General features: G+C 48.9%; 1 protein-coding gene across 3 annotated transcripts; it reads left to right on the top strand.

The window, feature by feature from the left end:
* Positions 1-233: 233 nt before the first annotated feature.
* Positions 234-21,792, top strand: Pou6f1 (POU class 6 homeobox 1). Of its 3 annotated transcripts, XM_070041256.1 has the most exons (12): positions 234-735; positions 1,184-4,083; positions 7,079-7,177; positions 7,281-7,476; positions 10,462-10,583; positions 11,245-11,470; positions 11,995-12,248; positions 12,894-13,022; positions 13,837-14,040; positions 16,632-16,773; positions 17,602-17,770; positions 18,909-21,792. In XM_070041256.1, the coding sequence occupies exons 4-12, from the start codon at positions 7,290-7,292 to the stop codon at positions 19,252-19,254; spliced, it is 1,779 nt and encodes a 592-aa protein (XP_069897357.1). In that variant the 5' UTR covers positions 234-735; positions 1,184-4,083; positions 7,079-7,177; positions 7,281-7,289; the 3' UTR covers positions 19,255-21,792. The 3 variants fall into 3 exon arrangements, with proteins under 3 accessions (XP_069897357.1, XP_069897351.1, XP_069897356.1); XM_070041250.1 differs by lacking the exon at positions 7,079-7,177 and having other exon boundaries at positions 3,991-4,083; XM_070041255.1 differs by lacking the exon at positions 7,079-7,177.
* Positions 21,793-22,029: the final 237 nt, after the last annotated feature.

The raw sequence follows: 22,029 nt of genomic DNA, 5'->3' as shown, positions 1-22,029 counted from the left end.
CCCTATCTGCCGTTCCGTTAAAGCGAGGGTGACCTCGGGTGTCCCCCTCCTCCTCCCCCCCTCCCGCCCCAGTTCGGATTCCCGCGCTCCAGTCCTTGCACCCTCCAAAATGAAATCACCTCCCTGCGGTACCTCGGAGGGAGCAGAGCAACCGACCCACGAGAAAACCTCGGGCGGGGAGCTGGGAGGTGGGGTGGGTCCCTCCCCACCCCCACCCCCGGCTCCGGGCTCCCCGTCCCCTCCCTTCCCGGACCGCCGCCCCCGGCGGCCGGCGCGGGCGGTGCAGCATGCGGCAAAGCTCTTTGCATAAATTATGCTCATGACGCAGCAGCTAAAAAAATCCAAGTAGCAGAAGGAGGGAAAAAGGGGGGGTGGGAGGGAAATCGGGGGGGCCGTGGAAGGGGGAAAGCAGAAAAATATATACCTGATCGCCCCCCCACACACCTAGCTCCCCCCCTCGCCCCCGTCCCGCTTCCCGGCCGTGCCCCACCGCCCGGCTGCAGCCCACCGAGCCCCCTCCGGCTCTGCCCAGCCCTGGCCCGGGGGGCCCCGGGGGCGGCGGCGGGTCCCGACCGACTCTCGGGCCGAGTCGCGCTCCGGCCCAGCCGCACTGGCTTCTTTGTCTGCGGGCGGCGGCCGCCCGGGCCCCCGGCCCCGGTCCCTCGGCCCGGGCTGTGAGATGGATCTGTAACCGGTGGCCGCTTTGCACCCGGGGCGAAGGCGGCTCGGGCTCCGGTAAGTAGCGGGGTCCGGGGCGGGGAGGGGTTTGCACGGAGGGGGGAGGGGGCCGGGCAGGGGAGGTTTCGGGTTTGGTTAATATGCAATGCCCGTAATTAGCATAATTTATATATTTATGATAAAGAGAGCGGGGTGGGGGGGGGAAGCCGCGGGACCCGGGGCAGCGGGATGCGGGGCCCGGGCGGCGGGCGGGCGGTGGGGAGCTCGGGCGTGGGGCGACGCGCCGCTGCCCACCTGGGGCCGCCGACCCCCGGGGGCCGCGCCCGGCTGAGCTCGGGCAGGAGGGCGGGGCGGCCGCCAGGTGGACGCGGCCAGGGAACCTGGCCCAGGCCCCTCCCCGTTTCTGCCCCTGGAGCCCTAGTGGGGTACAGATCACAGGGGAGGGGGGCTCTATCCACAGACACTCCCCCCCCATGGCGATCGTGAGCAGATCCTGTCTCCCCAGGACAACCCGGATGTCTGGATTCCCGGTGACTGCCGCCACCCGGAGTCAGCCAGGGCCACCTGTCACCACCTTGCTCCCAGAGGACGGGCCGGACTCCCGGGTTAGAGACCTGGGTGCCCAGAACCTGAGCACCTCATAAATATTTCATCACAATATTATTATTAATACTAGTCGCAAAATGGGCTCAATCACTTCTCTCTGGTCATTCACACCTGGCAGGGCCAAGGGGGTCCGGGAGGGAGAAAGGGCTTCTGACCTTCACTTGAGCTTTGAGATCTCCCTCTGGGCTAGGTAGGGTCTGAAGCTTATTAGCCTCTACCGAACAGCCTAGGCCGCTGCGCCAGGGAAATAAAAAGCCCTCAAGAAGCTTAACTGGGCCACGGACCAGAGTCTCTGAGCAGACATCCTGGCCTAGTCTGCTCCTGGAGATGCCTCCTTCGCAAAGTAGAGGGCCGGACCCCAGCCCACGTGGTTGCATCCCTCTCCTCCTTATCTTGGTAGCCTGAGTCTGCAGGCAGAGACTAGGGTGCTGTTTCTGTGATTGGATCTTCCTTGTCTGTGTTCTCTACAGCTTAATTCCTTCCTTCCTAGGCTCAACAAAAATACCCACCAAAGGCCCTATCTGAACAATTCAAAGGAAGCCTCTTCTGTCTGAAGTTTGCATTGTGAACATGAAAACAGATTTAATCACTATAAAATTATAATAGGGCCTATCAAGTGGTACATTTCTTTATCATTCTAGCTATGAGGGAGGAGAGGGTACTAACTCCACAAGGCCCCTGCTGTCTTGAAATTTACAGTCTATTGGGAACAAGTTTTGTTTTGTTTTGGTGCAGTTACTGGGGCTTGAACTCAAGTACTGGGTACTGTCCCTGAGCTTTTTTTCTTTAAGGCTGTATTCTAGCACTTGAACCACTGGCTTTTGGATGGATAATTGGAGATAAGAGTCTCACAGACTTTCTCTGTCATTCTGACTTCAAACTACAATCCTTAGATTTCAGCCTCCTGAGTAGCTAGGACTTAGCCAAGTGCAAGGCCCTGAGTTCACAACTGATACACACACACACACATACACACACACACACACACACACACACACACACACACACACACACACACACACACACACACACACTGGTGCCCAGCTAAAAAAATTTTTTTACATCAGAGTTCGTGAGACTCTTAATCCCATTTAACCACCAAAAAGCCAGAAGTGGAGCTGTAACTCAAGTGGTAGAGCGCCAGCTTTGAGCAAAAAAACTAGGGGGCAGTACTTAGACCCTGAGTTTAAGCCCCAGTACAGGCACCAAAAACAAACAAAACAAATAAACAAAAAACAACCTCGGAGGAAGAAAAAGAATAGGAAGATGAGGAATCCAGAACATTCTGGCTTTAGTTTGCTCAGCTGTTAACAAAGTTATAACAATGTCTCCAACCCCTACTATGTACCACTTACCTCTGGAGTTGAGTGATACATCCATTAGTATTATATAAAATAGCCCATAGTCAATTCTCAAATGAAATGCTAATTGCTTTCTTTTCTGTATGCATGTGAAAACCTCTTTGCCCCCGTTATTATTATTTCCTCTAGTTTTTGTGATTCTGATTTGTGGCTCCAAACAGACAACTTGTCTTCACAGGGTTCGGTCACTTCTCATTGCTTATAGCAGGCTGGTCCACTATTGGAGATGTTCAACCTCCTATGTGCCTGTTACTCTGGTCCTTGGGCCACTGCCACAGGATTATCTAAGGGCTGATTATGTAGAACCCCAAGGCCTGTTGGGGGGAGGGACTTGCTGGAGATCTTCATTTTTTTAGTAAGTTGACTAAGTAACAATCATGCATATTAAAGCTTGAGACCATAGGTTAATGTTTTTACCATCTCTTCTGGGAAGCCTGCCCAGATTTCTAAGAAAGTACTCTGATAACCCAGAGTGCTGTTTATCTTATCTAAGGTTCTAAGTGTTTGTCAGATTCACTCTGGGTTCTGCTGGGTGTACTGTCTCCCATTAGATTGGAGAAATTGGGACAAATGTCTGGCTCTGATCACCCTTGGTTCCTCCTGAGTGTGGATTTATTTGCCTGGCATGCTGTGGAAGTGAAACTCTAAAGTTTTTTTTAGTGGCTCACACCTGTAATCCTAGCTACTCAAGAGGCTGGGATCTGAGTTCAAAGCCAGCTCAGGCAAACAAATTTGACTTTTTTTTAGTGTGTGTGTGTGTGTGTGTGTGTGTGTGTGAGAGAGAGAGAGAGAGAGAGAGAGAGAGAGAGAGAGAGAGAGAGAGAGAGAGAGAGAGAGAGAGAGTGTGAGAGAGAGAGAGAGTACTGAGTATTGAACTCAGGGCCTTGCACTTGGCTTTTTCACTCAAGACTGGTGCTCTACCACTTGAGCCATACCTCCACTCTTGGCTTTCATCTGGCTAATTGGAGAGACTCACCCGGCTGTATTTGAACCATAATCCTCCAATCTCAGCCTCCTGAGTAGCTAGGATTATAGGCATAAGCCAACAACACCTGGCTCTGAGACTCTTATCCCCAATAAACCACCAAAAAGCTGGAAGTGGAGGTGTGGCTCAAGGGGTAGAAATTTAAGCAGAAAAAACTAAGCAAGAACTCAAACTCTAGTAACAAAAAATAAAAGAAAGGAAGAAGAAAGAAAGAAAAAGACTCCTGTTCCCTTTACTTCTCCAGAAACTTGAGAGCATTTCTCTTCTCTGTCTTCCTACCATACTATTTCTAACTCTTTTAGAAATTGTATTACTACTGTGTCACATCAGCCTTTGCCTTTCCAATTCCATCTTACCCAGGATGCACTAGGTGTGGGCTGGTGCCCACCCCAACCTACAGTGACCATGGATCCTGGAGCCGGGTCTGAGTCATCTCTGACTGTCAATGAGCAGGTATGTTCTGGGACCAAAAGAGGTAGGGGTGGTGAGGGTTATGGGCAAGGGCTTTGGGCAAGGAAGACCCACCCCATTGTTGTTTTCTTACCAAAGTTCATAGTCATTTCGCCTATGTAGAGGGAGTTACCAGCTAGGGTTTCTCAGGGGCTGAGATTGGGACTTAGACTGACTTTAAGATTAAAGTTAAAAGCTGGGTTTGCCGGGCGCTGGTGGCTCACACCTGTAATCCTAGCTACTCAGGAGGCTGAGATCTGAGGATCGCGGTTCAAAGCCAGCCCGGGCAGGAAAGACCGTGAGACTCCTATCTCCAATAAACCACCAGAAAACCGGAAGTGGCACTGTAGCTCAAGTGGTAGAGCGCTCGCCTTGAGCTGAAGAGCTGAGGGACAGCGCCCAGGCCCAGAGTTCAAGCCCCACGACCAACAAAAAAAAAAAAAAAAGCTGGGTTTATGCCTGTAATCCTAGCTAGTCAGAGACTGAAACTGGAAGATTGCAGCTCATAGTCAGCAAGGTCAGAAAAATCAGAGAGATTCTCTCTCTAATTAACCAGAAAAAAGCTGAGCTGGTGGTATGGCTCAAATGGGTGAGCACCAGCTGCAACCTGGCTGAGTGAAAGTGTGAGGCTCTGGTCTGAGTTCAAGCCCTGGAACCAACACACACACACACACACACACACACACACACACACACACACACACACACACACACACACACACACACACACACGAGGGGGGGGAGGGAGAGAGAGGGAGGAAAGAAGGAAGGAAGGAAGGAAAGAAGGAAGAAGGAAGGAAGGAAGGAAGGTAGGAAGGAAGGAAAGAAAGAGACAGTGAGCAAGCTATCAAGCAAGCCAGGCTCTGGTGGCTCAAGCCTGTAATCCTAACTACTCAGGAGGCTGAGATCTATGGATCATGGTTTGATGACAGCCTGGGCAGGAAGTCCGGGACACTCTTTTTTTTTTTTTTTTTTTTTGGGGGGGGGGTCCGGTCGTGGGGCCTGAACTCTGGGCCTGGGCGCTGTCCCTCAGCTCTTCAGCTCAAGGCTAGTGCTCTACCACTTGAGCCATGGCGCCACTTCTGGCTTTTTTCTTTTTGCATATGTGGTGCTGAGGAATCGAACCCAGGGCCTCATGCATGAAGGCAAGCGCTCTACCACTGAGCCACCTTCCCAGCCCGTCTGGGACACTCTTATCTCCAATTGGCTGTCAGAAAACCAGAAGTGGTGCTGTGGCTCAAAGTGTTAGAGCAATGGCCTTGAGTGAAAAAACTCAGGGAAAAGGCCCAGGCTCTAAATTCAAGCCCCACAACCAACAAAAGAAAAGAAATAAAAAGAAGGAAAGAAAGAAAAGTTTGGGCCTCAGGTAATTTATTCTTCATTTTTCTTCTATACACACACGTACACACACATAGCAATTTTTCTTAATAAGTTTACTCTTTGTTATTTTTATTTTCTTTCTTATTTTTATTCTTTTTTCCCTTTTTTTTTTTTTTTTTTTTTTTGTCGGTCGTGGGGCTTGAACTCTGGGCCTGGGTGCTGTCCCTCAGCTCTTCAGCTCAAGGCAAGCGCTCTACCACTTGAGCTACAGCGCCACTTCCGGTTTTCTGGTGGTTTATTGGAGATAGGAGTCTCACGGTTTCTCCTGCCCGGGCTGGCTTTGAACCACTATCCTCAGATCTCAGCCTCCTGAGTAGCTAGGATTACAGGCGTGAGCCACCAGCGCCCGGCTTCCCTTTCTTATTTTTAAATGCAGAAAAAAAGTTTAACATTCCTTAAACCATAATTGGAGGTTTGGGCATGGTTCAATTGGTAGAGTACCTCCTAGCAAGTACTAGGCCCTGAGTTCAAATCCCACCACTGCCAAAAAAAGAAAAAGTAAAACCACATAAACACACACAAAACCAAAAATTTAATCAGAGTGCAGTCCTTCAAAGTTATGTTTGAATGGACCAAAGGGAACTGCTTTGGGAGATTTATTTCAGGCCCACTTTCCTGTTCGGTCATATTGTCCCCTTTTCCAGCACAGTCTCTGGCTGGCTCCAATTTTCCAGCTTCGGGAATGTGTTGTGGAAGTGGTTGCAGACACCGGATAAGGGTAGGGAGAGCTGACACCAACACAAAGCTCTTTATTTGTGTATGTATGTGTGCATTATGCACGCACATGTATGTATGCTGGTATAAGGGCTTGAACTCTACTACTTAAACCACATTTCCAGCCTGGCTGTTTGTTGTTGTTGCTGTTGTTTCTGGTTAATTGGAAGTACAAGTCTTTTGGACTTGACTGTCCAGGCTGGCTTCGAACCTTGATGCTCAGATCTTGGTGTCCTGCATTGCTAGGATTACAGGCGTCAGCCACTGGCTCCAATCCTTACAAAATTTTTAGTGTACAGAGTTCATCCAGGATTCTTGAAGGGTCCTAACAGCAGCATTTCAGTGTGTGGGGAGGAGTAAAGAGCCTGGCATTTGAGCAGAAACCCCAGTGAAAGAAAGGTCCAGGACTGTCCACACCACAGGCTCTTGGAGGGGCCCTAGTGGTCTGAGCATGTTCCCTGGGACCTCAAGCCTGGCTCAGAGGGTCAGTGCAGGGGTGAGGCAGGAGAGACTGCATCTTCAGGATTCCTGCTCCTTCCTTCAGGAATATAGTTTGCAGGAAAATTCTAGCCCCTTATCTCAGAGTTTTGAAAATAATGGTATCAGGAGCTTTAAAAAGTTTCTCATCATTATGGAGCCCTAATTTTTTCCATCCACTTGTCTTTGGGAAATTTCTAGAGGGTTTCAAAGAAAAGGAAAGATGGATTTGTGTCATGGCCCAACCTAAAATGTGGACACACAGCTTGTGGTAGGAGCCTGCATAGCCACCATTCCAGTATCCTAGCAGCCAAGAGGATGTCTGTGTATAAGGCCATTTCCCATTGCCTGCACTACGTCCCACAGAGCAAAGAAGAATATCTCCCAAGTGGTTTGGCTCTGTGGGACTTTTCTCTGTTTCTGTCAGGCCCTTCTTCCTATCTCCAAGAACTGCTTTGTTCTAGTAGCTTCTCCCCTGGCCGAGGCTCTGATGATTCCTGAGGACACAGTCCTCTCTGAGTAGGAGGTGAGCATCCTGAAGTTGCCCTCTCCTCTTTCCCCCAGCCATACCCAGAGCTCCTGCTGCTCCCCCTCCCCCAGCAATGTCTCCCATCCTCCTCTGCTTGCAGGTCATCGTGATGTCAGGCCATGAGACCATCCGAGTGCTGGAAGTTGGAGTGGATGCCCAGCTCCCGGCTGAGGAAGAGGGGAAAGGACTGGAGGGTGCGGCTACCGAGGGCTCCCAGAACCAAGACCCTGCTGAAGCCAGAGAAAACGCTGGTGAAGCTGGGCCAAACAACCCAGACCCCCCTACAGATGCAGCTGGTATGAGGCTATTACTCCAATGTGGCTTTGCTCCCCTTGGGTCCCTTCTGCAGTTTCCTGGTGAGCCAGCCTAAGTCCTGGGGACCCATGTGGCATTACAGCCTTGTCTTCCTGCTCACTGGATAGCCTGTGACCACAGTCTGAACATCTAGCCAGCCTCCAGGGCTATTTCATCCTCCTTGTTCCTGAAATTGAGTTCTCCTTGAATCACTCTCAAAGCAAAGCTGGGATCCACTGAGTGGTGAGGACTATCCTAAGAAATTTGAATCTAGCCCAGTGCAGGTGGCTCACACCTGTAATCCTAGCTACTCAAGAGGCTGAGAGCTGAGAATTGCAGTTCAAAGCCAGCTTAAGCAGGAAAGTCTGTGAGACTTTTATCTCCAATTAACCACCAGAAAATTGAAAGTAGCGCTGTGGCTCAAAGTGGTAGAACACTAGCCTTGAAGAGCTCAGGAACAGTGTCCAGGCCCCCAGTTCAAGGCCCACAACCGCCAAGAATAAATAGATAGATAGATAAATAAAAATTTGAATCCACCTCAGTGTGCTCCTAGATACAAACCAGAGTGTTGGTCTAATGCAGAGAGGCCTGAACTTTCAGGATGGAGGCTTTTCTTTTCTTTCTTTCTTTCTTTTTGTTTTGTTTTGTCAAGTTTCAGGGCTTGAACTAGGCCTGGGTGCTGTCCCTGAGCTTTCTTGCTCAGGGGCTAGTGCAATACCATTTTGAACTATATAGCACCATGTCCGATTTTCTGGTGGTTCATTGGAGGTAAGAGTCTCACAGACTTTCCTGCCCAGGCTGGCTTTGAACCACGATCTTCAGATCTCAGCCTCCTGAGTAGCTGGGATTACAGATGTGAGTCACCAGTGCTGAGCCCAGCCAACCCTTTCAATCTCAATCATTTTTATGTTAGAGCTGGAAGGTTCCAGGAGCTGAGGATGGAAGGGCATCTTACCTTCCTCAGACTGTACAGACAGATGAACTAGAACCCTGAAAACGCCTTTCCCTCCTCTCAGTAGACTTACGGTGCTGTTCTTTTCCAAAGATGACCTTAGGGTATGAACTAGATGCTCCTACAGTACAGATGTGAGAGAACCATGGCTATTCTAGAAGCTAAGCTATGGGCCTAAACACTGCTCCATAGACCACCCTTTTCTCATCATTGAATAAAACACCATATCAAGAGGTTGACGTCTTGTTCTGCAGAAAGTCTCTCTCTCTCTCTCTCCCTCCCTCCCTCCTGTGACTTCCTTCCACGTCAACAGTTGATTTCTCCTCAAAAAGAATTTCAGTGGACTACACCACAAAGAAATAAGGACCAATCAAAAATATTCAAAGCAGTAATGTTTACAAATAAATACATAAGCTGGCTGCCAGTGGCTCACATCTATGTCCCTATCAGGCTGAGATCTGAGGGTCGTGATTTGAAGCCATCCAAGGCAGGAAAGTCCTTAAGACTGTTACCTCCAATTAACCACCAAAAAGCTAGAAGTGAAGCTGTGGCACAAGTAATAGAAACCTAGCTTTTAGCAAAAAAAGATCAGGGACAGGCCCTAAGCCCAAGAGCCAGGACTGGCAGAGAGAGACAGAGACAGAGACAGAGAGAAAGAAGGAGAAAGAGAGAGAGAGGAGTGTACTGGTGCTTGAACTCAGGGTCTGGTCGCTGTCCTTTAACTTTTTCACTCAAGGCTGCCATTCTACCACTTAAGCCATACCTGTACTTTTTGGTGGCTAATTGGAGATAAGAATCTCACAGACTTTCCTGTCTGGGCTGGTTTTGAAGCCCAGTCCTTATATCTCAGCCTCCTGAGTAGCTAGGATTAAAATCATGAGCTTCCAGTGCCTGGCTAAAAACTCTTCTTGACTTCAGACTTCAAGGAAGGCAGAGAAAAGCTGGCTGGCATAAAGAGCTCCTATGACCCTGCAGTTTGGTAAAGTCATATCCAATTTCAGGAACTTTGCCCTGTAAGAATTTCCATGTCCCTGCTTTGTGTGTGTGTGTGTGTGTGTGTGTGTGTGTGAGAGTGTGTGTGTGAGTGTGTGTGTGTGTGTGTGTGTGTGTATTGGTCAGGGGCTTGAACTCAGGGCCTGGGCACTGTCCGTGTGTGTGTGTGTGTGTGTGTGTGTGTGTGTGTGTGTGTGTGTATTGGTCAGGGGCTTGAACTCAGGGCCTGGGCACTGTCCGCGCGCGTGTGTGTGTGTGTGTGTGTGTGTGTGTGTGTGTGTGTGTGTGTGTGTGTGTGTGTGTGTGTGTGTGTATTGGTCAGGGGCTTGAACTCAGGGCCTGGGCACTGTCCCTGAGCTTTTATGCTTAAGATTAGCATTCTACCACTTAAGTCATAGCTCCACTTCCAGCTTTTTCAATCAAGGCTAGTGTTCTATCATTCTGAGCCACAGCTCCACTTCTGGTTTTCTGGTGGTTAATTAGAGATAAGAGTCTCAAAGACTTTCCTGCCCAGGCTGGCTTAGAACCAAGATTCTCAGATCTCTGCCTCCTAAGTAGCTAGGATTATAGGCATAGGTCAGAGGCATCCAACTAAACCAGCACTTTTTGTATCCAAAAGTAGCTTGAATATGAGATGAAGAATTCAGTTGCTGGCTGACTTCCCCTTTGCTGTTTTCATCAATTCTAGCACTTTACCTTCCTGCCCTACTGATTATGTAACAGGTTGTGACAATGTAACAATGTCTTTTAGAGCCAGAAAATGAGGGGTTGGTACCCAGCTATGCACAGACGTGTATTTCATGCAGATGAGAAGAGAAGGTGGCCTATCTTTCCTGTCTGACCCAGAGCTCTCCAGCTGAAGTCTCACACTGAGCAGCACTGGGAAAGCTGCTTCATGGGTCAGAGAAAGCCAGCAACTAGTATTCTGTTATACGAGAAATAAACATGGGCTAGAAGTTACCACTTCCGGCTGCAGGCAAGATATTCTACTCCATTCACCCCTCCCCTCACTTCTTGTTCTTTCTCTCAATTCCACATGAAGTGAAATCACTCCCGGGAATCCCTCCGAGTCCTGCCCCTGCCATTGCCACCTTCAGCCAAGCCCAAACCCAGCCTCAGGCATCACAGACCCTGACGCCACTGGCTCTACAAGCTGCCCCCCAGGTAAGGGCCACCCTAGGGAGTTGGACAGAGGGCAGTGGGCAGGAGTATGGCATGAAGGAACTATGGGATCTGAGAAACTGTGAGGCAGTATAAGGCAGAGGCTACCTACTAGACTCCCCTGCCTTACATAAAGCCCACTGGAAAAGAAGATGTGCATTTGTTGGGCCATCTCCTTGTAGAAATAACATGATCTCTTTCATGCTTGGAAGAGCTAAGAGGTTGTTCAGAGTCCTCATGCAGAGCTAGGGAACATCTCTAGCACAGCGAGAGGCTGTGTGTGGGATCCTGCAGTCCTGGTGACCTTTGCTCTATGCACAATTCTCTAAGGCATCCAAGCAAAGATAGTATTCTCCACCAGAACTTCTTGGAAGCCTCTGCAGACCCTGGACTGCTTAGTTGCACCTCTGCTCTTGTTCATTGTTCACAAATCACTGGTTCTATAGGCAAGGCTAATCTGGCAAGCACCCCTCAGGATGAGGCCTCCATCTAGGCCTTGGACCTTTTCCTCACCCTCCTGTGGCCTTTTCCCTCACTGCCCTCAGAATAATTGTTTATGCTCAACTGGGTCTGAGAGACCAGTGTTTGCTCTGTGGATGTTGATTTTTTCTTTTTATTTTTTTTTCTTTTCTTTTCTTTTTTGAAATCTTGTTTGCTTTTGCAGGTCTTGACTCAGGAAAACTTAGCCACAGTTCTGACAGGAGTTATGGTTCCAGCAGGGGCAGTTACTCAACCTCTTCTTATCCCCATCAGTATTGCAGGTCAAGTGGCTGGGCAGCAGGGGCTGGCCGTGTGGACAATTCCTACAGCAACTGTGGCTGCCCTCCCAGGACTGACCGCTGCTTCTCCTCCGGGGGGAATTTTCAAGCCACCTTTAGCCAGTCTCCAAGGTAACGGCAATTCTCCCCAGGACTGCACCAGATGCCCTGCCACCCCACACTCCACCCTTGCACATGTACTTGCCGTGCTGGACTCAGAACCTGAGGCCCACCCAGGCCAAGAACCCTGCAGTCTGGATCCAGTGTTCCAGGCATCTAACCACAGAGCCACAGCACCAACTTTGGGACTCTAGGCCAGGACACCAAGCCAGCCAGCAGGCCTTTCTTTCTTCAGCCAACTGCCTGAGACTGCTCTCTTCCCCATGCCAGAATTCACCCATGACCAGCCTCCTGAGAAGGATTGCGAGAAGATTCAACATCTAGTTCTTGAACCTACGAGTCTACTGGCCCAAGGGAGGGGGGTGGGAATGAAAGATGTTGACATGCATCAGGCCTTCAAGCATCCAAGGAATTACAACTGCCTGTTCCCATGCCCACTGCCCCAGCCCCCTGTCATTCTTGTGCCAGATGGGATTGGAGCCACTCTGGGCCATGGCTAGGCACTTGAGCACCTCTGTCTCTGCCTTGCTCCATAGCAACTGCTGTGCTGAACACCGCCCTTCCGGCACCTGCACAAGCTGCCCCACCAATCCAGGCTGCTTCACCAGCCCAGCCCCGGCCACCAGCCCAGCCCCAGACGTTGTTCCAGACCCAGCCGCTGCTACAGACCACGCCTGCCATCATACCACAGCCCACTGCTGCCACCGCTGCTGGCCCTCCCCCCAAGCCAGTGGACACCACCCCACAGATCACCGTCCAGCCTGCAGGCTTTGCATTTAGCCCAGGAATCGTAAGCTGCTGCCCTCACCCAGGGCTAACCAGGGATGGACCAAATCTAGGGCTTCGGGTGGAAGTGACCCTTCCCACAGAGAAGGACCAGCCCCTTGAATCCAGCCCTTTCCAACACCAGCAGAGATGGGCTCCCTCTGAGGTCTTCTTACAGCTGTCAGCCTGTCCAACCCAAACAAAAGCAAGCAACCCTCTACCAAGAGGCCTGGGCAAATTCTCCAGAACCTGAACCTCTGGATGAGCCTTGGAGGGTGGGATGTCTAGGGATTACAACCTTGAGAGCTGTCGCTAAGGTGCAGCTGGTGGCTCACGGCTCTGTGCTAGTGTCTTTGTAATGTGGCTCCTGGCTTAGCGGTGGGGTTGCCAGATGTGACTAAGAGCACACCAGCCTCTCCAGTTTGGCCCTTCTACCCCCGCCACCAGGCCTGGCTGGAAAGATTAAACAGAGTTACTGTTCTATGACTGGCCCTACCCTTCCCTGTTGCCCCTGGTGACCCCTTCCTAGTTCTAGGTATTCATCTAGTGGACACAGACCTGCAGCCCTCTTTTATGCCCACTCCACCCCAAATGTCCTTGCACTCTTCCCTCTGTCTGGGTCTCTTTTCACCCTTTTGGCCTCTGAGCAAGGCTCTTTCTCCACCCACAGATCAGTGCTGCTTCCCTTGGGGGACAGACCCAGATCCTGGGCTCCCTCACTACAACTCCGGTCATTACCAACACCATTCCCGGCATGCCAGGGATCAGCAGTCAGATCCTCACCAATGCTCAGGGACAGGCAAGTGGTGAAAGCTGAGGGTGGGTGCTGTGGAATAGCCAGCCAGGTCTTGGGCTAAGTAAGCATCCTAGAAACTCAAACTGGGAGTCAAGCTGAAGACCCTAGCTGTTGGGGCTCAGCTAATGTTGGGGCCAGCCACCGCGGTCCCCTAGAGGTGTTCATTCTACTTGTAGGATTTTCTATGGACAGGCTTTGTGCTGGGTGCTTTCTCATATTTTATCTCACTGTTTTGGGTACAGATCTATTTGGTAGAGATTTTTATTTTACTGGAGAGAACAAGATTCAGAAATACTAAGTTAAGCTGGGCACTAGTGGCTACTAACTACTCAGGATGGTGAGATCTGAACATTGTAACGCAAAGCCAGGGTGATCAGGAAAGTGCAAGAGACTCTAATCTCTAATTAATCACCAAAAAGCTGAAAGTGGAACTGTGGCTCAAGTGGTAGAGTGCCAGCCTTGAGCAAAAAAAAAAACAAAACTAAAGGACAATGCATAGGCCCTGAATTCAAGTTCCAGTACAGGAAAGAAAGGGGGGAAGGAAGGGAGGGAAGGAGGGAAAAACAAAGAAAAAGGAAGGAAGATTAAGAGTACTAACTTAACATTCAGGTCTCTGACTCACAAACAGCCCCACTCCAGCTGTACCTCAGCTCTGAGGATGAAATAAAGGAGCCTCCAGGCTGGATTGTTGATGAGAAAAACAGCCAGATGGTTTAAGTGTTTTGTCCAAGTTAGTTTTTGCCAGTATGGGGATTTGGGCTGAGGGTGGGTTGGATACAACCCTCATACGTGGGGCCCCTCCCTTATTTCCTCTTAGGTTATTGGAACACTTCCATGGGTGGTGAATTCAGCTAGTGTGGCAGCTTCAGCACCAGCTCAAAGCCTGCAGGTCCAGGCTGTGACCCCTCAACTGTTGTTAAATGCCCAGGGCCAGGTGATTGCGACTCTGGCTAGCAGCCCCCTGCCTCCACCTGTGACTGTCCGGAAGCCAAGCACGCCAGAGTCCCCAGCGAAGAGTGAGGTACTAGGGATGGAGGCATTGGGGGTTTGGGGGAGGGAGGGAATGGGTTATTTCCCTTCAGACTGCTGAGCAGAGCAGCTTCTAAAGTTCCTGGGGGAGCAAGACACTTGCAAAAGTGAGGAAGGCTCCTAAGTAGAAGCCAATGGGAATCTATGTATGCTGCAGATAGTCAAAGTGGACTGGTCTGATTGAGCTACAGAATGAACAAACTGGCAGAAAAGCCCCAGGAGTTTATTCTGTACCCCTTCTGCTTCCTTTCCCCCACTACCTTATATTGAGGCTTTGATTATTTTTTCCTCATTCCAGAAGCATTGTTTGAGGGCTTACTATATTCCAAGTACTAAAGATACAAAGATGATGGGGCTGGGAATGTGGCTTAATAGTAGAGTGTTTGTCTAGCATGCATGAAGCCCCGGGTTCAATTCCTCAGTAGCACATAAACGGAAAAAACCAGAAGTAGCTCTGAGGTTCAAGTGGTAGAGTGCTAGCCTTGAGCGAAAGAAGCTCAGGAACAGTGCCCAGGCCCTGAATTCAAGCCCTGGGATTGGCAAAAAAAAAAAAAAAAAAAAAAAAAAAGACTAAAATGTCCCTGTTAGCCTTAGGTAGCTCAGCATAGGGGTGTGGCTAAGGTCCTCTGGGTCCCCAGAAAAGCGAGCTCTGACAGATAAGGGTCAGGTGAGAATGAAACAGGAGCATGAAACTAGATGGATGCTTCTCAAACTTGTGCATCAGAATCACCTGGAGGGCTTGTCAGACTATTTTCTTATTCCATAGGTCTGAATGGGGCCAAGAATGAACTAAGTTCCCAGAGCCATTGGGACCAGTGGTCCTCAAAAGTTGTATGCTGCTTCTAAGCTTTGGAAATAACCACTTAGCCTTATCTGAAAATAGATATTGTAAAAGTATCTAGTTAAAAGAGACATTGTAACCAAGCAGTTGATGGCCCATGTCTGTAATCTTAGCTACTCAGGAGGCTGAGATCTGTGGATTATAGTTCAAAGCCAGCCAATACAGGAAAGTCTGTGAGACTCATCTTCAATTAAATACCAAAAAGCCACAAGAGGAGCTGTGGTTCAAGAGGTAGAGCAGCCGGGCGCTGGTGGCTCACACCTGTAATCCTAGCTACTCGGGAGGCTGAGATCTGAGGATCGAGGTTCAAAGCCAGCCCGGGCAGGAGAGACCATGAGACTCCTATCTCCAATAAACCACCAGAAAACCGGAAGTGGCGCTGTAGCTCAAGTGGTAGAGTGCTCACCTTGAGCTGAAGAGCTGAGGGACAGCGCCCAGGCCCAGAGTTCAAGCCCCACAACCGACAAAAAAAAAAAAAAAAAAGAGGTATAGCACTAGCCTTGAACAGAAAGAAAGAAAGAAAGAAAGAAAGAAAGAAAGAAAGAAAGAAAGAAAGAAAGAAAGAAAGAAAAAAGCTTAGGGACAGAACCCTGGCTCTAGGTTAAAGTCGCTGGGCTGGTATGTAGCTCAGTGGAAAAGCACATGCCCAGCATGAATGAAGCTCTGAGTTTAATCCCCAACACTACTACCAAAAAAAGAAAGAAAAGTCCCTTCTAGTTCTACCTCCAAAGATGACTTCTGTTGACAGCTTATTTTATATTTCTCAATTTTATTTCATGAAAATTAATATGTATTTAAAATTTTTAATATTTTAATTAGTATTTTAATATTTTAAAAGGCAAATTCCATAAAACCTTTCTTTTTTCACATCTTTCTTTTTTCACTTAGCACTATGACTCAAAGTAGTTTGGTTTTTTTTGGTCTGTGTTAGAGATCAAACTTAAGGTCTTCTACATGATGCAGATACTCTCTCTGGGCCATCTCAAGCCTACTTTTTTTTTTTTTTTTTTTGCTGGTCCTGGGGCTTGAACTCAGGGCCTGGGTGCTGCCTATGAGCTTTTGTGCTCAAGGCTAGTGCTCTACCACTTGAGCCACAGTGCTACTTCTGGCTTTTTGTGGTTAATTGGAGATAAGACTGTCATGAGCTTTTCTGCCTGGGCTGGCTTTGAACCACAGTCCTCAGCTCTCAGCCTCCTAAGTAGCTAAGATACCAGCGCCCCGCTTCCAGCCTTACCTTTTTTTCTGTGATTTAAAAATTTTTTATTTTATTGTAAAGATGCTGTATAGAGGGGTTACAGTTACATGAGTAAGGCAATGAGTACATTTCTTGTCGAGCATTGTTACCCTCTCTCATTGTGGGAAGGTCCCAGTAATTACCTATCAGTTTCCTACTCCTAGATTTTTAGAGCCTAGAATAAGGTTGAAGTTTCTCTTTTGAAAGAAGGGATGTGAGAGAGTTAGCCCAAGGGGGTTATTTATTGAGGCTTTGACCATGTACACCCAACTTTTCTGAGTCTCTTAGTGGCTTGTCTCAGGTGTTACATTTAGGTGATTATTTAGAAGGTCATTATCATGGTGTGTGTGTTCATAGGCATCTGCTAATTTTGCTTTTTGTTATGTCACAGGAATGTGCTAGGTGAGTGAGACTCTCATACCCATTTCTGTCCTGCCTGTGCTCCACCCAGGAGTTTCTACTTCCTGAGTTGGCAGAGACCAACAGAGGCTTTTCTCTTTTCTCATAGGTGCAGCCCATCCAGCCCTCACCAGCTGTACCCCAGCCTGCTGTGGTCATTGCTAGTCCCACCCCAGCAGCCAAGCCATCTGCCTCTGCTCCTATCCCCATCACCTGCTCAGAGACTCCTACAGTCAGCCAGTTGGTGTCCAGTAAGTGGCTCTGGGGAGAGGAATGTGGAATTGGCTGGGGGGTAGGGGGTGGGGGATGGAACCCAACCTCCTCAGATACTGCTGTCCTTAATAAACTACCTAGAACTGGGTGCCAGACATGCACCCTAGTTGTTCCAGAAACGGAGGCAGATCTCTTGAGACTAGAAGTTCAAGGCAAACCTAGGCAACATAGTGAGCCCCAAGACCTTGTTAGAAAGAAAGAGGAAAGAAAAAGAAAGGAAGGAAAGAAGGAAGGAAGGAAGGAAGGAAGGGAAAGAGAAAGAGAAAGAGAAAAGGGAAGGAAGGAAGGGAGGGAGAGAGGGAAAGAAGGAGAGAAGGAGGGAGAGAAGGAGGGAACGGAAAGGAGAGGGGAGGTTCCTGAAGTTCCAAAGGAAAGGGAAGAGGGCTTGACTTTGTTATTCCCATTCCTATTGGACAGGATTCTGGGCATATTAGTGAAGGCTGTTCCTGACTGGTTGTTTTTCAGAGAGGCCAAACCATTGGCTATCTCTACTGCATTCTCTCACCCAGTATTTGAGGAATGTGGATGGCCAACAGCTATGCTTGGGGCAGAACTAGGGAGCATGAGGGAGGCCAGCAGTTAGAGCTGGAATTTAAATAGATCTTATACCCACCCCCCCCACCCCCCAATGCAGTGGTCCAGGGCCCTTGTCCACAAGTCTTACTTGTCCTGGTGGCAGGAGTCTTAAAGGTATACAGCCTTTTGACAGATGTCCTCATTCCTCACCACTGAACCAGCAAATAGGCCACATAGGTTGAGTTGATTCCCATTGATACAGTCATCCTTGGTCCCTTCCTCTGGCCTAGAGCCACATACTCCAAGTCTAGATGAGGATGGGATCAACTTGGAAGAGATCCGGGAGTTTGCCAAGAACTTTAAGATCCGGCGGCTCTCCCTGGGCCTTACACAGACTCAAGTGGGCCAGGCTCTGACTGCAACAGAAGGACCAGCCTACAGCCAGTCTGCCATCTGTCGGTGAGTAAGATTGCCCTGGAGAAGGTCATGAGGCCTGCTCAGGGCCTGTTGCCCCTGGGCACTCATGGGGACCAGGGCATCCAGCCTCTTTCCATATTTCTCCTTCTTACCATCCTGTCTCCTTCCAGATAAGGAAGTCTAGACTAAGGATGGATGTGGACACAACTGCAGCAGCCAAAGACTGACTCAGACATTCTAGGGCCCAAATCTATTCAGAAATTGTAGCACAAAAGCTAGTTCATAATAAGCCCAATTCTGGTGCCCCCATGCCTATCATCCTAGCTCAAAAAGAACCTGAGATCTGAGGACCATGGTTCAAAGCTAGCCTGGGCTGAAAAGTCAGTGAGACTCCTATCTCAAAATAATCAGCAGAAAGCCAGAAGTAGAGCTGTGGCTTAAGTGGTAGAGCAAAAAAAAGCCAAGTGAGAGTTTAAGGCCCTGAGTTCAAGCCCCAGTTCTGGTACACACACACACACACAAAGAAAAAGAAAGCTATGTTCGAAAATGAAGCACAAAAATGGGAGTTTTCTCTTGGCCCTCAACTACATACAATACTCTTGTCACACCCTACCTCTCCCTCATGTAAGGTATAACTAGAAAGCGATAGGGCTAGGTTTTTCTGTGTGCAGTTTGCAAACTTGTTTTGCTGCTAGGATCAGCAGAGAGATAATTAGAATTTCAAACAGAAATAAGTGCATGGCTCACTAATGGTTGAATGTTTACATCTACTGCTGCTGCTTGCTGTCTATTCCATGATGTGCTCAGCAAGAAGGAACAGCCTGACTTGTGAGTTATGAAGTCATGTGTGACACTGGTGACACTGGCGACCCCTACAGGCCTACTCAGGATGACTCCTCACAAGCTTTCATTTGGAAACATTCTGGACCTGTTGTTTAGGGCACTATTGTCATTGCCTTGCCCATCTGAGGCCCAGGGCATGGTCTGCCTGCTAGCACTTGGGAAACTGAAGAGTCTGGGCTTGCTTGAACCAGAGAGATAGTAGTGCTGTAGGGGCAGTAAGGGTACCCTGGATAGAGTCTCTCCAGCTTGTGAGGGTAGTACTTCCATCCAGATATGGGGTATGCCAAACAGACTGAGACACTCTCTCTGTCCCTTGCTGGACATGTGTTGCTTGCAGGTTTGAGAAGCTGGACATCACACCCAAGAGTGCTCAGAAGCTGAAACCAGTGCTGGAGAAGTGGCTGAACGAGGCTGAACTTCGGAACCAGGAAGGCCAGCAGAATCTGATGGAATTTGTGGGAGGTGAGCCCTCCAAGAAACGCAAACGCCGTACCTCCTTCACTCCACAGGCCATCGAGGCTCTCAATGCCTATTTTGAGAAGAACCCACTGCCCACTGGCCAGGAGATCACAGAGATTGCTAAGGAGCTCAACTATGACCGAGAGGTAGTGCGGGTCTGGTTCTGTAACCGGCGCCAGACACTCAAGAACACCAGCAAGCTGAACGTCTTTCAGATTCCCTAGGGCTCAGCCCCCAGCCCTGTGTTTCAGCACTTTGTACTCTTCCCTCGGCACCCAGCTGTTGTCACTGCCCTGACAGTCCTACGTGCAGCTGTGCTGGCCCTAGGTCATGAGCCTCACCATGTGCATGTGTGTCAGTGCCTCCCTCTTCTCCCCCAACATCTCTCACACCCTGGGAGGCAGAGAGACAGGGCCACATGAGAGCCCCAGGCTCTGGGCTCTAGGCACTCTGAAGGAGGGTATTTGTGGTGTCTCTTGGAGAAGCACTTTGTAGACATGGTTTCCGAAGGGCAAATTCTATGTCCCACCTTTGGGGCAGGGCTGTAGCACCTCCTGGGGGTCCACCGGCATTAGCTCTTGTTTTTGATGACATTCTCTTTCTACGCACCTCCCCTTTCTCCTTTGCTGCTCCTTTGTGTTACTGTGGCAGCTAAAACAACTCATCCAGCCTCACACTGCCCTCTCCTACTTTGCATAGTTATACTAAACCCCCCGAAGAATCCAAGAGATGCATTTATCAAAGTGTAGAAGGTCAGAAGGTTTCCAAAGCTTGGGACAGAACATGAGTCCCTCTTGTGGTTCATTTGGTGGAGGAGATGACATTACAATAGAATCTTTTTCTTGTGTAATCCATGTTGGAAGGAAGCAAGCAGTGAACTTTACCTGCTGCCTGGGTCTGCTGCTGTCCTGAAATTTCGTAATGATAAGCCCATCCTTCCAGATTTTAATCTAATCTCTGCCCATGGCCATCTGCCCACACAAAAAAAGAGTTTGAGTTGGAAAACATTACCCTAGTTAAGCAAGCAAGCAATCCTGGAGGGAAAAAAAAATGAGGAAAGGAATGCTTTCTCTCTACCATTATTCTCATACCCAACTGGGAATGAGTACTGGGAACTTTAAACAGACAACAAGGCACTAAGGGAAGGTTAACAATCCATGAAGCATGGATGGCAGCCTGAGGAAGTCTTATGTAAAAGCTGACTTAAGCATAATGTTCTTTGTAATTTTAAACCTTGGGGATGGGGAGAAATCTCACTTGATGCAGAGTCATAGACCACGTGTGTAAGCAGTCTCCCCCCCATTCACCATCCCCCCCCCCAAAGCTCCAGAGTAGAAAGGGTTTTCCTCTAGAGGGAGAAGCCATGGCAGAGAGTTGGGCATTGCATCCAAGCTGAGTTTCCAGCCTCACTGTGGCTAGGCAGCTTTTTAGGATTGGGCTGGGGAGGCATCTTAGTTGTAGATTGCTTACCTAGCAATCAATGCACAACCACCTGGGTTCCCTCCCACATGCTTAAAAAAATGTCCTATGTGACTCTAGATTCTCCAGATTTTGCTGTGTATGCTGTGCCACAAAGGAGCACAGTCCCAGAGCTTAGTTTCTAGCAGCTGCCCCTCATCCCCATGCTCCATTTGGACCACCCAAGCCTTCCAGAGTTTGGTAGAAGTGAAAAGAGAGGTGGACAGCTTCCTCACTCAGGCTTCCAGGAAAGAATATATCTCCTGGAGGGAGACTTCACCCTCTAAGTCATGGTTATCAACCTATATGAGATGAAGAGCCCACTTGGGAGGGGTATTGTTGACAAGTTTTCATGAAGAATTATCACCAGTACCAGAATTGGTCAAGGAGTCAGTGACTCATATTTCAGTGAATTAGGGACATGCACAAATGTTTGCACTCAGTAGTGCTTTCTTTTTCTGGGAGACAAGTGGGTCACAGCTGGTGTCCTGGAAGTAGCATCTAATACAGGGTGTGCAAAAAGACACCATCTGTCCTGTGGCATGGTAGGAAAACAAAACCCCAAGAACCACCGGTCTAAATTAGGCTGAGTCACAAGTTCTCAGCCCCTCCCTCATTGGAATCTGTCTTCCCAAGGCTGAACTAATCTTAAACCAGAGGAACAATCCCAAGGCCCAATGGAGGTGGCCAAAGAGTGTTCCCAAAGCAGAGCTCTCTCAGCTATGGTCTCTGGTCCTGACTTCCCCACAAAGGACCACTGCGAAGCATCTGGGGCCTGGGCCATTTGCCCAAGGTAGTTCATGTTGTTTTTCATACCGTCGGGCACCATCAGGGACTTGATAGATGTTTTGTTTTGAAAGTATCTTTCTGGACTTACTTCAGAGCTCTGTGGCTTCTTTGCCAGGGTTAAAATGAGAATGGAAAAGACAAGAGAAGGAACAGGAATGGTTTAACTGTATAATTTGCTTGTTTTAAGAGAGACCAAAACTTCTATGATTTGCTGAATCAGCTGGAGCCTTTGAACCCTGCACGATCTAGGCAGGCAAAGTCCAGGGAAGAATTCTGTCACATGGACTGAGTAACACACTGAGTATGGAATGTTAAACCTGGTTGTTTTGGTGTTCTTAGAAATCCAATCACATTCCCATACCCAGATTTCCTTTCCTGCCTCCCAGGTTTTGATGTTCTATTTCTCAGTACTGAGCAACACCTGTTGAAGGCTGGAGGCAAGAGTGGGGAGAGGGGAGACTGAGGACAAGTACTTGATGTAGTTGTGTGGAATAAACAGTATTTTTTCTTTTGTACTGCGCTGCTTGTTTCTTGGTCACTTGTCAAGGTAGAAACATAAGGAATCAGTATTAGAGACCTGGAAAATACAGGAAACTGCCTTTGCTGTGAACTTGCAGCCTGGAAAATCCCATTGCAAAATCATGAGGGTTAGTGTCCTGTCATCCTACTTCAGAAGCCCCTGCTCTGGTCCTCAGTTTCAGGCCTCCTTATGGGGTTGCAGGCCCAAGGGGGTGTGCCCCTTTTTACTTCTA

This window comes from Dipodomys merriami, unplaced genomic scaffold (assembly GCF_024711535.1).
Source record: "Dipodomys merriami isolate MVZ:Mamm:240054 unplaced genomic scaffold, mDipMer1.0.p SCAF_10, whole genome shotgun sequence".
In the NCBI taxonomy this organism is placed as follows: Eukaryota; Metazoa; Chordata; class Mammalia; order Rodentia; family Heteromyidae; genus Dipodomys; species Dipodomys merriami.
The sequence above is the reverse complement of the archived record's forward strand: the minus strand, read 5'-3'. Positions and strand labels throughout refer to the sequence as shown.